This window comes from Anguilla rostrata, chromosome 4, assembly GCF_018555375.3.
Source record: "Anguilla rostrata isolate EN2019 chromosome 4, ASM1855537v3, whole genome shotgun sequence".
In the NCBI taxonomy this organism is placed as follows: Eukaryota; Metazoa; Chordata; class Actinopteri; order Anguilliformes; family Anguillidae; genus Anguilla; species Anguilla rostrata.
Window position 1 is genome coordinate 19397311 of NC_057936.1, and position 12722 is coordinate 19410032.

Genomic DNA, 12722 nt, shown 5'->3' on the forward strand with positions numbered 1-12722 from the left:
ACATTGTCATCTTCAGCAGGTGAAATGCATGTTCAGTTCAATTCAGGATGATCGAATTGGCCAATCAAGAACATTCCACCTTTTGGCCCTGAAAAACTCCTCGGTTACTTTAGCAGTACGTTTGGGGTCATTGTCCGGCTACAAGGTGAAGTGTTGTTCAATGAGTTTTGAGGCATTTGTTTAACAGATGGGGAGATCAGTTCCTTATTTTATCCACACTTTCCTCTTTTCATCACTTTGGTTTAGTTCTAGAACAATACAGTTTTTTTGTGTGTGTACTATTTGCATTTTGAGGTGAATATAAAGGTGAAGGTGTAGTCTTCTCCTTTAAGGTAGTCTTTGACACATCTATACCTAAAGTCTTCTTTATCTGTTTGACAGTTGAAAAGGGGTTTTTCTTCACAATTGTCTTAACATTTCTTCGGTCATTCGCTACAGTGGTCTGTGGCTCACTAGGTTGTTTGCAGTTGATGAGCTGACCAGTGCATTCTTACTGCCTAAAAATGTATCAAACAGTGGATTTTGACACAATGTTCTGGCTATTTCTTCCGATTTTTCAGCCTCATGATGGCCTGCTTTGCTAGCATTGACACTTCTTTGGTCAACAGACTCCAAATGCAAATTCCACACCTAGAATCAACTCTACCTTCTTTTTTGCTTTCTTGTGTATGAACAAATCATGGAAAGACACACAACTGGAAAAAAGCAATCCACTGTCCCATAATTTTTCTCCTTAAAATCAGGGGGACTATGTATCAAAAGGGAAGTAATTCCTACAAGGATCACCTGATAGTCAAATTAAACTTGACAGTTCACACTTTAACCTCATATTCATCGTTTAATTTCAAATCCAATGTACTGGAGTGTAGAGCTGGAGTATTTTCTATTGTATTTCACCTTAGTCACATATATTGCTAGCTTACTTTACTTAACTTTGTATGTTTAATTATAGTTTTATATTTATAAACACTTTGTCACTGGAAAACTACTGAACAAATAAAATAAATGAACTAGAAAGAATGCACTCAGTAGAGTGGAGACCTCTGCCAAAGCCCAAGAATCTCTCGTAGCATAAATGTGCACGGCAAATGCCTTGGCAATGCAGTCATCATTTTTTTAAAGATAAGTTTGACCCGATGGTGGAGCCAGAACAAAGGTTAGGGGGTGACAAAAAATCAATAGCTTTCTTCCAATTGGGAACATGAATGTGTGCAGCAAATTTCATGGTAATCCGGCTATTAGTTTTTGAGATATGTCGATCACAAATTGAAAGTTTGTCCTTATGGTGGAGCTAGAGGAAAGATCATGGGGTCACCAAAATCAATAACTTTCTTTCACTTGGGAACATGACTGCATTCATCAAATTTCATGGCAATCCGGCAATTACTTTTTGAGATACGTCGATCACAAATTGAAAATCTGTCCTTATGGTGGTGCTAGAGGAAAGGGCATGGGGTCACCAAAATCAATAGCTTCCTGCCACTTGGGAAGATGAATTTGTATAGAAAATTACATGGCAATCAGACCATTACTTTTCCAGATATGTCTGTCAGAGGTGTATGGACAAACGGACGAACATACATCATTACATAACCTCCTTGGCGGAGGTAACAAGTAATATATTATTCTGTTGTTAAACGGCATAATGCCAGAGCTAGATTTTGCATGTTAACAGCAGTGACCACAACACTTCACAGTTGTCAAGAGTTGTCATTCATCCAGAAACAAAGAAAAGAATACCCTCATTATTTTAAAACTTATCTTTATCCCAGATGGATGCAGGATGCAGAAACATAAGGAAATTTATTCAAATAGCAAACATTTGTCAGCAACGCACAATCGCCTAGTTCCAGAGGATAACCACAAACATCCGTTGTTTCCAATAGTTCAAAAAGGCCTTGAAGAAATAGAAAAACAGGCCTCTTGTGTTTTGGACAGATGATTAATTGTGACTTTTTAAAGGAGAGCAGACAGTCCACCCTCCCTTCGTATTGTTTGATTTGAGACAAGTATAAAGCCCAGAGAAGGTAAGGGATAGAGAATGGATCACAGCTCATGGGGTGCCATGGCAGGCGATCAAACCAGGGAGAGGGGGGCTCAGGGGCTTGTATAGGGCTCGAGAATCAGCTGCCCACAAGTCCTGCCAAATGTAATATTTTTTTTAGCAATGCAGTGTTATGATACTGCACAGACATGAGCAATTAAAAATGTCCGGTGCAAATCTTTAGTTACTGGAGTGTCACAGATGTATTAAAAAGCAAAAATATGTTTCTCATTGAGAAAATAAAACCAAGAGGAGAATGTCTTATTGGAATAAAAATACCGAGAACCTATAAATCTGCTAAAGTGTCAAACGCACTTTGACAACCTCCCAGGAATCAAGTTTAAAAAACCTTTCAAAATACTATTCATAGACAAAATTTGCAATACATTGAAATGAATTTCCAACACAATCAGACACGAAACATGATAACAAATCAAACTAAACTACTGATAATTCCTCTTATAGTTCAGGTCCATTCATTTGAAAGCCTTGTTATAGCTGTGTAACCGCTGCATGGGTTATCTCCTGTCATGCTCTGTTTGCCACATACAATACTAATATATTTCATGCAGGTTTAAATGAAGGCAATCTGAAACAGCGTCATAATATTTTATTTTCTCTCGCCTGTCAGTTTCTGTATCATGTTACAATATGTGCAGTCTTCCTCGGTAAAGTATCTACAGTCAGAGGCCCATGGAAGTAGTTCAATCAGCTATCAAACTACTCTAAAAGTGCTTTCAGCCTCGAACAAAAGAAATATGCACCTGAAAATAAACTGCAGGTGTAAATGCTGCTTTTCTGTGCCTCTTCTGTGATCTGTGCCTGAACTTTTAAATCATTATTTTATACCTTTCAACATGATTATTAACGTATTTGCTTATCTTAGCTGTGGTATACTCAAATACATGTGTATGATTTGAATTTCAAACTCATTGTCACATCTCTCATTCTCTAGGAGTATCTCTTCTTAGGAGTATCTCTTGCACTTTTTACACCATTCACAAAGTTGAGAAACAGCAGATAGCGTTTTTTATATATTAGAAACTATCATAGTCTGACTTTAGACGTATTGCCATCTTACCTTTCGAAGCCAAGTTGTCGTATTGATTTCTCCCATGCTGTACCTGTGAACAAGGCAAACAAATTCAATAGACTCATCCAGAGATTATTTTCTTTTGCATAACTGTTCAGGGTAAACATGCTATGCAGATAATAAAAGCAAAACACAATTTCAAATGGTATCATACAAAGAAGTCTGAACTTCATTATGTGTGTATCAGCTTTGCCGAAGGTCAGTTCATTTGTACTACAGTTGATGTATTACAAATCAAATATTCCCACCATTAAAAGTAGGTGAGGGTTGCTTAGCATGTATGCTGATTCACAGCAAACCTGAAAAGCCTACAGTGAACCAAAGAATATTTACTGCATGACTGGAATTCAATTAAAAAGGATAAATGACACATTCACACCACTTGTCTGATAGCCACTGCTGTTGGTTTTTCATAAATAAAATTTTAAAAATAAAATGCAAATATTAACTAAACTTGTTGGATGGAAAGAACACCTCTAACGTCTAAGGAGCAACGCCTCAGTTCAGGAGACGACACACCTACATGCCCCAATCAACTGAATCGCTTCCCTTTCAGAAACATAAACCCCCCTGAAGAAACATCAACATTGCATGAATACCACAGCATGACCTGGGATCCAAGAGACTCCACATCTGTAAACTGAAATTACCATAAATGCTTTATTACAAACAATATGGTGCAGATGTGTGCTTAAGAAATGCCCCTGAAGCCACTTAAGATTCCGATTTCCACTACCGCAACCATCTTGTTCTGGCACAACGGCCATTTGGCAAACAATATCTGTTTGCGTTCTTCTCAGTTTCCTCCTTGACATGCTTTGGGACAAGCATGTAGTTAAAAATAAAAGAGCTGTCCACCTACACATTTATTTAACTGCGCCCAAAAGTGAGTCTGTTCCTGTGGCCCCTCTTTGATGTTTACAAGGCCACTTCCGTGTATTATATTCACCCTGAGGGAAACCCAGCGGAGCAGAGGTTGGCTCCTACTTTGTTTAACTGCCAAACCAAACACAACAGCACCTCAAATATCACTTGGGAATGTAACCTGATTGCAAATCGATATGTCCTTCTTTTGCTAATTAATTAGCCAAGTGATGAGGTGCTAAACAGCTATTCTGAGGGCCACCACTCCTGAGGACTAGCCTCAGCTAAATGGTCACAGTTGTAATAACAAACATCTTCACATCAAAAAGGGAAGGAAATAAATATATTTTTAGTTTTCCTTTGTTTGAGCAAATTGAATTGGCAATTTAAATTTGATGCTTTTCTTATCACACAAAAAACTAAATCAAGGAGTTTACACAACTAGTAATTCACATCTAAGGATCAACATTACCTGCACTTCATGGAGCAGGATTTTATGCAGTCTGAAACCAAACAGATTTATAAAATGAAAATGTAGAAATAAACAATAGCATAATTGTACTCAGTGGAGTCCTATTAAATTTGTACTCAAATTATTTAGCATAACCAGGGTGGCAGTGTAGCCTAATGGGAACTGGGCTAGCAACTCTGAGGTTGAAGGTTTGATTCCCAGGTGGGGTAGTGCTGTTGTACCCTTGAGGAAAGTACTTAAGCCGAATTGCTTCAGTAAATAGCCAGCTGTAAAAATGGACTGCATGAAAAGGAATGTAAGCTATGTCCGTTACTATGGATATGAGTGTGTCCGTTTAAATGCTGAGAATGCATACAATAAATGAATAAAATGCCTCTTGAAGAAGAAAAAAGTAGACAAAAAAAGCAATGCCACAAAAGATTACTTGACCTACCGCTCAGACAAGTGGAGAGAACTGTGTGCAATGTCTGCCTTTTATGAGTCATGCTACCAGTAATGTTGCTCAAAAATTTCCTTGAGGTGGATCAAAGAAGGCAATAATTTTGCTACCAATATTAATGATTAGGAAAACAGAGAGCCACTGCAATACATTACTATGGAATAGCAAGTAGCCACGCCCACAAGCATACACATACAGGACAGTGTGTTACTTTGTGTTTCTAGGATAAGATGTTGAGCATTAGTACTGACTGCCTAGTCAAAGCCAAATATAGAGCACTAAGCATTGTATTAACTGTTGGAAAGGAAATTCACTTCTGAGTACAGTAAAAGAGGAAGCGAATATGCTGTACAATGTGTGTGTGTGTGTGTATTGTATGTTTATAAGAATCTCTCTCTGTTTTATATGTTCCTAAATGGTTTTAAGGGCTGGGTAACCTAATCATTTGGGTCTTTGTGTCTACTCATTGCACTACACCCCCCAACCCCCCAACCATTTCTAGTCCACATTCTATATATTATGGGAATTGTTTTTATTTGAAGAAAATTCTTTCAGTTTTCCCTTTAATGTTTTTGTTTTTACAAGTCACTTCTCACGACCGTCCGCTGCACATACCTCATCTACATTAACAAATAAGGAGATCATCTCATTTCCCATCGGGTCACCAAGAGTTTTACTTTCAGAACGGGTCACGTCCTTCACAAGGACATATGCTGAGCATATGAATCCTCTTTCTTTCTGCCCTCGTTTCTACTGCACAGTCTCTTTATTAACCATTCGATGTCCCAGAACTACCAAGTAGCTTTCGATAAAACTGTGATATCTGTCTGAAAGAAACATAAAGCTCTGTGAAATGTTCTCACATCAACTTGTGAAATATTGCTTCTTTTTTTCTCCTAACATTATAGGCCTTCTTTAGGTGATGCGACTGAAGCTATCAACCGCCAGACAGAATTGCCCAGTGCTTACTAAGAGAAGCGTGTTTGAACATTTTGGTGTATCAACAGTGCTAGTATATACAGTTGTGGAAGTGGAAAGCTACTGCAATGCCAAGGTCATTTAAAGTTCTCTGAAGGACTGGGCTGGCAACTTGCCACAGATGCTCAACTCATCTTCCTGCACTTTCAGAGTGTCGCACCCAAGTCTGTTTCTAGTTGATTATGACCACTATGCCTTGCCGCAATCACAAAAGTATAACCAGCCAATAATAATGCTTATGCAAATGTTTAAACTGACACTTGTTAAAATATAAAGGCTATACATAAAGGAGATTTTATCTTGTTCTTTGGTGGAGCAGGTTTGTGGTTAGAAAATCTTTGCTTGATCACCCCCCACAATTGCTTGAATACAGGTGACTCTGTGGAACCAACCTCTGAAACAGAGAGCAAAGACCCAGTTTTCAGCACGCTGTGCAGGTGGCAACTGGGTAATGACTATAATAAGCTGAAGGTGTGATTATGGTTGGACTTCACTGTCCAGTTAGGATACCTGCCATGTTTCTGTGCTTTCAGGACCTGCCCCAGTGTCCTGGATATTTTCTCATGTTGCTTTTGCCATGCTTGTGTTCTCTGCCACCACCAAATGAAGCCCTCTGTCAACATCTTGTATTGCAGCACCGTACCTGACCCGTCCAAACATCTGAAATGCATTTTGAGCATTCCAAATGTTCACTCAATAGCACTGCACACCACTGAGATCCTATGATTAGAAACTGCTTGCAGAGTTTTGGCTTGTATGGCACTCGTTCAATATAATCTTCCTTTCAAGCCTGCAGAAATGTCAGAATTGGCCAGAAAGACAAAGGTCTTATGCAACATTTTGCACTGCAAACCACATGTAAATTTATAGAATAGACCCCGCTCATACAGTTCACACAAATGGCACTGACTGCTGATATTATGTGTAAACTGTACATGAGTGCAGTCAGTGGCACCCACGATAGGTAGTCCAGGCTTGTCTTGAGGCATCCAATTTTGATATTGCCCTGCGGTGCTGGAATGAGTTGGGAAGCATATCCGTGCATGGACTCCTTCCAAACTTGAATCTTAGTGTTTTTTTTGTTTTTTTTCTTCACCAGACAGATTTTTTATGAACAGTTACATTCACATACTGTATATGCAGTATATATATCCCTTATTTAACCAGGTAAAAGACAATAATAATAATACAGTAATACTGCTGTACAGCAGATCAGCACTAATCCATACCCTTAAATAAATTATCTTGCCCTCATTACATAAACGCAGTGTAACTGCAGAAAATAGACAAAACTGCTTCCAACTATGTTTGTTTTTTGCTGTGGCTCTATCTGGGCTACATCTTTTCTGTGGTCTGTAGTCAAGTCTGATGGAAAAATGTCCCAGTGTAGTAAAAGGTCAAATCACCCCATAGCTATGAATAGTAAAATTGGAAACGAAAAAACCTTTAAAAAGGCTCAAAGTAACACTTAGGATTTCTCAAGTTGAAAATCATAAAAATGAAAAAAGTACTTCATACTTAAAGTAACAGTGTATGTTTTGCTACAAAAAGTAAATCTGACTTTTTTCTTTTTGAATCCATCTCCCTACAAAAATATGAGATAAGAATAAGAAAGAGGATAGCTTAGGTCAGGGCTGCCCAACCCTATTCCTGGAGACCTGGGGCGACATAGCTCGGGAGGTAAGACCGATTGTCTGGCAGTCGGAGGGTTGCTGGTTCAAACCCCGCCCTGGGCGTGTCGAAGTGTCCTTGAGGAAGACACCTAACCCCTAACTGCTCTGGCGAATGAGAGGCATCAATTGTAAAGCGCTTTGGATAAAAGCGCTATATAAATGCAGTCCATTTACCAGATCTACCGTCCTGCAGGTTTTCATTTCAACCCTAACTTGGCATACCTGGTTCAACTAATTAGCAGCTCAATGAGATCTCTAGCTGTTGAAAGAGATGTCCCTTGTTCGGGTTGGAGTGAAAACCTACAGGACTACAGATCTCCAGGAACACGATTGGGTCTCCCTGACATAGGTGGCAAGTTTATAGGTGTACCCCACAAACAACAACCTTAGGCAAAGTAAACCACTGTGTTCCACAGACTGAAATATCTGCTTGTTTTCACATTCTGTGAAATGTATTCCTCTCCATCATAATCCCAGACTGAAATTAAGCAAGAGATTTATGTTGGCCTCATTCCTTATTAGAGACCACACGGGAATGGTTTGGTAACCCGTTAGTGTGCCCACAGGGGAGTGAGAAGGTTGAATTCAAATTTTGAATGGGTTGGGTGTGGAGATGCTGCGGTAGCATCTCGGCCTCAGGTTGCTTGGTGATGGAGCAATAGATTGAGGGGAAGACGGGTGGTGCTAAGTGGCGCTAAGAAAATGGGCCTGCACAACCTGACTGTCAGCCCATTTGTGAGGAAAGAGCTCATTAAACATCAGCACAATCTAAGTGATTGCAAGTTATATCATAATATATGCAGGCTCAGTAATGGCTACACAGCTTATGCCCGGGAGCAGGGATGCCCTAGCTATTTCACATGAAACAACGAAATCGAACATTTGCATTTGGTGATTGTTGAACATGCTGGACCTCATTTTACACAAGAAGCCCTTTAAATGCACTCTGTCCTGTTCAGTGCTTTTGTAAAGAGTAGCTACAGATTCCACTAATAGCTCTGTTGTTAGTAATGTTTTCCCAGCAACCGAGCCCATGCATATTTTTCTCTTTACCACTTACAAAAGGATTTGGGGGATATAAGTTGCTAAGAAGCAGTGTACATTGAAAAGAAATAAACACACTTAGAGGGAATTTGAGGGAGTCTTTTCGCCTGAAGTAATGCATTGTAACATTATTCATTTTCAAAGCATATTTGTTTGAGATTCTAAAAGCTAAGCCATCAGTTGGATGCGAAACCATTTGTAGCCATTCCATTTTTTTTGTTTTCATGCCACTGACAAGAAAATAACCAATGAAGCCTCTAACTTGCATTGTTATGACTTGTGTACACTACAAGAAGCCCATCCAAACTAAAAATAAAAAAAACTTCCATCTGCTATGGGCTTAACTGTTTACAAATGTGCCTTGGTGCAAAAATGTACCTGCTAAGGATGAGCTTTATCAAGGGATAGCTGTAAATGCGTTCACTGCACATTATTATCTTTGTTTGCGTGAGAATACTATGGACATAAAACTATGAGACAGAAAAAAAAGAGAAAATCTGGCTTGGATGTTTGCTGAAGGGTATATGGTGCCGTTTCAGTTCTAATCAGCAGAAAAGCCAATAGATTGTGCAGTGAGTCATTTTATCTGAACATATATCTAGAGAAATGCATTTATATACAGAAATAATAGCATGCCACAGACACACAGCATCGTATCATGTCTCAATCTGCCCCGGTGCACGTGGTTCTGTGGGAAGAATACCTAAATCCCCTCTTTCTCTGTCTTTCATCTGTGCTGACGTAGTGGACATGCTGTGGACATGTGATCACGCAGGAAACAAAGAGCGCAGCTGTGGGCACAGGCATGTGTGCACAATGGGCTTATATGTGGAAGGAAGGAAACACCTTGTTGCATGACAAAAACTATGCCTAAGAGGGAAATCAACTCACAAGACCCTGAAACTATAAACAAAACGACACAATGAAAAAATATGTCTGTTCTCAGTGGTACAAACTGAAATGAAAAGCATGGTTATCATAACTGTAATTACAAATTAAAATGTAAAACATACACTTAAAAGTAAGCCAGTGGAATTGCACAATAAAATACAATTCACAAAGTAGTACATCAGCAGGAAAGACCACAGTGACACCCATGTCTGTAACATCAGATAGAACTTTCTCCAAGCCGACAAATTAAATAAGATAAACATTATAATTGCCTTGTGTTGACTGAAGACAGTGGAGGCTATGCAACTCTCCTACTTTTCTTGTATAGGTATCTCCATGGATTTTCACATGGTTTATGCTCTTTATTAAGTATCATGTCAATGCTTTTACAGTAGCAGTCATGCCTCTTCTTTCAAGGATATAAATGTTTTCCTGTTTGACCGATGTTCTAAGATCTGTATTTCCAGACTTTCAGTGGCTAAGGCAAACATAATGGCATACCCAGGCACAGCTACATTCATTGCAGATATACATTCATGAAGGACAAGAAAACTAAAATGTAGAGCTCTTAGCAAAGAGACATAAAATCAATGGTTTTACATGAGAATGTTAATTAAATAATAGGCGCTGTCATGGAGTAAAAAACACAGCAGTTTCAGGACTTTACCTTATCATAAAATGGCTTCCTGACAGGGTGCTTAAACTTGCCTAAATAATAAATCCATCTGAGAAAGGAAAGCATATATTCTGACTTTTGTTTGCACAAGAGTACACAAATCTGAATTTATTTTCGCAGTAAGACCTGTGGTAAAAGTTCCTAAAATGGGACAAAACCAGTTCCTGAAGCACCATACCAAAAACATTAATTCAACTAAACTGCTTTTCTTATGCCTGAAATTTATATTCAAAATATTATGGGTACTGCAGGAAGTAAAATGATACAAACACAGCTAAAACTCTTACATTGCAACACTGAAGCTCATATATAGTACCAGAACCTACCGTCAAGAAATTACTATAGAGACTAAAGAAAAATTTGGTGAAAGGATATTGCCGCAAAAGAGACATGCATCATGAATTACAATTTGTGATTTACCCATATTACTGTGCATCAGTATCATAGTGTCATGCCACTGACAAGAAAATCATCCATTAAATATTTTTATTCAAATAAATAAAAAAAATGAAGCACTGCACTACATCAAAAATAAGTAAACACACTATATGCGACTCACTTTACCTGTACGTTTCTGAATTTTCTTGAACACATTCTGAAGAAACCTTGACCCTGATAGTCACAGAGTAGATGCATTTCCAGCTGGAGGTAAATTTATATTTCATTTTCTATAAATATTTTAATGTACATGGCTTTTTCTAAAGGATAAGCATGCATGTATACCAAAGGAGAATTTGAGGTATTGTGGCACAGCGGTTAGGTCTTCTGTACATCTTCTGTACACATTGCAAATTAATGGCATATTATGACAATAAAGCCCACTAAAAATATGTTGATGTCATACATCTTGGCTTGGCTTTTTATGTAAAAACACTCCCTTTTCCTAAAAAAGAACTAAAGAATAAAGGCATTTATAAGAAAAACATTGCGGTGGGTCCTTATATTTCTGGTATATAGACAAATAAATTATTGGGTTTATATTCAACCGTACACTGCAAAAGACCAAATGTTTTTGTCAGCAGTAATGATCAACCATTTAGATACTGCTATTTCATCTCTGTGGAAACACTGCAATGTATCTTGTTTACTATGACTGCCACTCTGACCACTGTGGTGAATACAGATTAAGAGGTGTAGCTTTGTATGGTGTATTTTTGGACTGACGTGGGTTTTTCAGCCTGAGGGAGGCGATTCTTATCACAAAAATGTAGCTGTTGACCACCAGTCTAGAGCAAAGGTCCAATTCATGGTTGGACCTTTGGTGTTGTTGCTGGCAAGTACGTATTCTGTGTACTGACACATGGAAGTCCTGTTTCTGGACTGAAATGCTTATTGATTAAAATATTACAGTTATCCTGTTTCCTGACAGTTACAAAATGCATGCACCAAGTAAAAATATGTACAAAACCCATGTGTGTGATAAAGCTAAACTGGGGCTAAATTATAAGGTCTAGCCTAAACTTAGCATGTTACATACAAGCTATGACTGAACATGACTGTAGAGACCTGAAAGTAAAGCATGGTACATTTTTACTGTTGCTGTGCAAAATAACTCCCAGGTGGTGTCCTTAGCGCAGTATGCCCAGTAGTCTTGTGGGATGATGCACAATTGACTACATAGCTTTACCCAGAGGGAGAGCTTCAGTTGGCAGGGTTTCCCTAACCTCAAAGCTCAATAGCAACTGCTCATAAAAAGTAGTCCTCCAACACAACAACTGCATTGTTTTTTTTTTTCACAGACTGTTTTGAAACCCTACGGAGAAATGTTGTGGATTCTGCTTTTGGGTTCACCAGACTTTTCTCCAGAGCGTGGGAACAATTTTGCATGTCTTTTTGCATCCCCGCACTTCTCTTCACTGGCCTACACTAAGACACCAGTTCAGTCACATTAGTTTATCCTTCCCTTTGCTCAATCAGGTCTTGGTTTGCCGTGAACACATTTTAATGATCTCACATTTATTTGCTGCCAACAGTGTTGGAAGGAGATGTCATTTTTGGCACAGCTCTGGTTTCCTATGTTGTAAAGAGACAGTTTAAAAATGTCAGCACAAAGCAGCAATCTGGGAGATTAATTGAGTAGGTCGAGTAGAATTCAGCTCATGAACCATAACAGGTTGTATAGAAAAACTTATGCCAGGTTATCTTTTAACCCACATGCTCTGAGTGCAGACGGTATCATGAGTTTCACACTTGTTATTCTTCTGAAGCCATCCTCCAACCATGAAACGGCTTTGGAAAATAGCAAGACAAAGGAAATTGTATTGAATGTTTAACAATTAGACAATGATATTTTGGAAGATCTGTTCCTTGTTTGCATTCAGTTTGTTTTCTACGGTTTAATACGGTGGCTCTGAAGTGCAAAACACAAAAACAAAAAGAAAACGCAAAACCAAAAACTTTCGGCCCTGAGGTGCAGATGCACCATACAAAAACAAAAAGGAGCAGACCTGAAGTGCAAAACACAAATACAAAAAAAAATGCAAAAACAAAAAGGAGCAGCCCTGAGGTGCAAAACACAAACATACAAAAACTAGCAACAGTGCACTTC

At 38.6% G+C, this 12722-nt stretch overlaps 1 protein-coding gene across 7 annotated transcripts in view; it reads right to left on the bottom strand.

Annotated features, from left to right (window-relative positions):
* Positions 1 to 12722, bottom strand: part of LOC135252733 (piezo-type mechanosensitive ion channel component 2-like) — a 128066-nt gene that overhangs the window by 66793 nt on the left and 48551 nt on the right. For all 7 annotated transcript variants that reach the window (XM_064331177.1, XM_064331176.1, XM_064331175.1 and 4 more), the window contains exon 4: positions 3126 to 3168. In XM_064331177.1, the coding sequence (XP_064187247.1) occupies positions 3126 to 3168 (43 nt within the window). The remainder of the gene's footprint in view (positions 1 to 3125; positions 3169 to 12722) is intronic.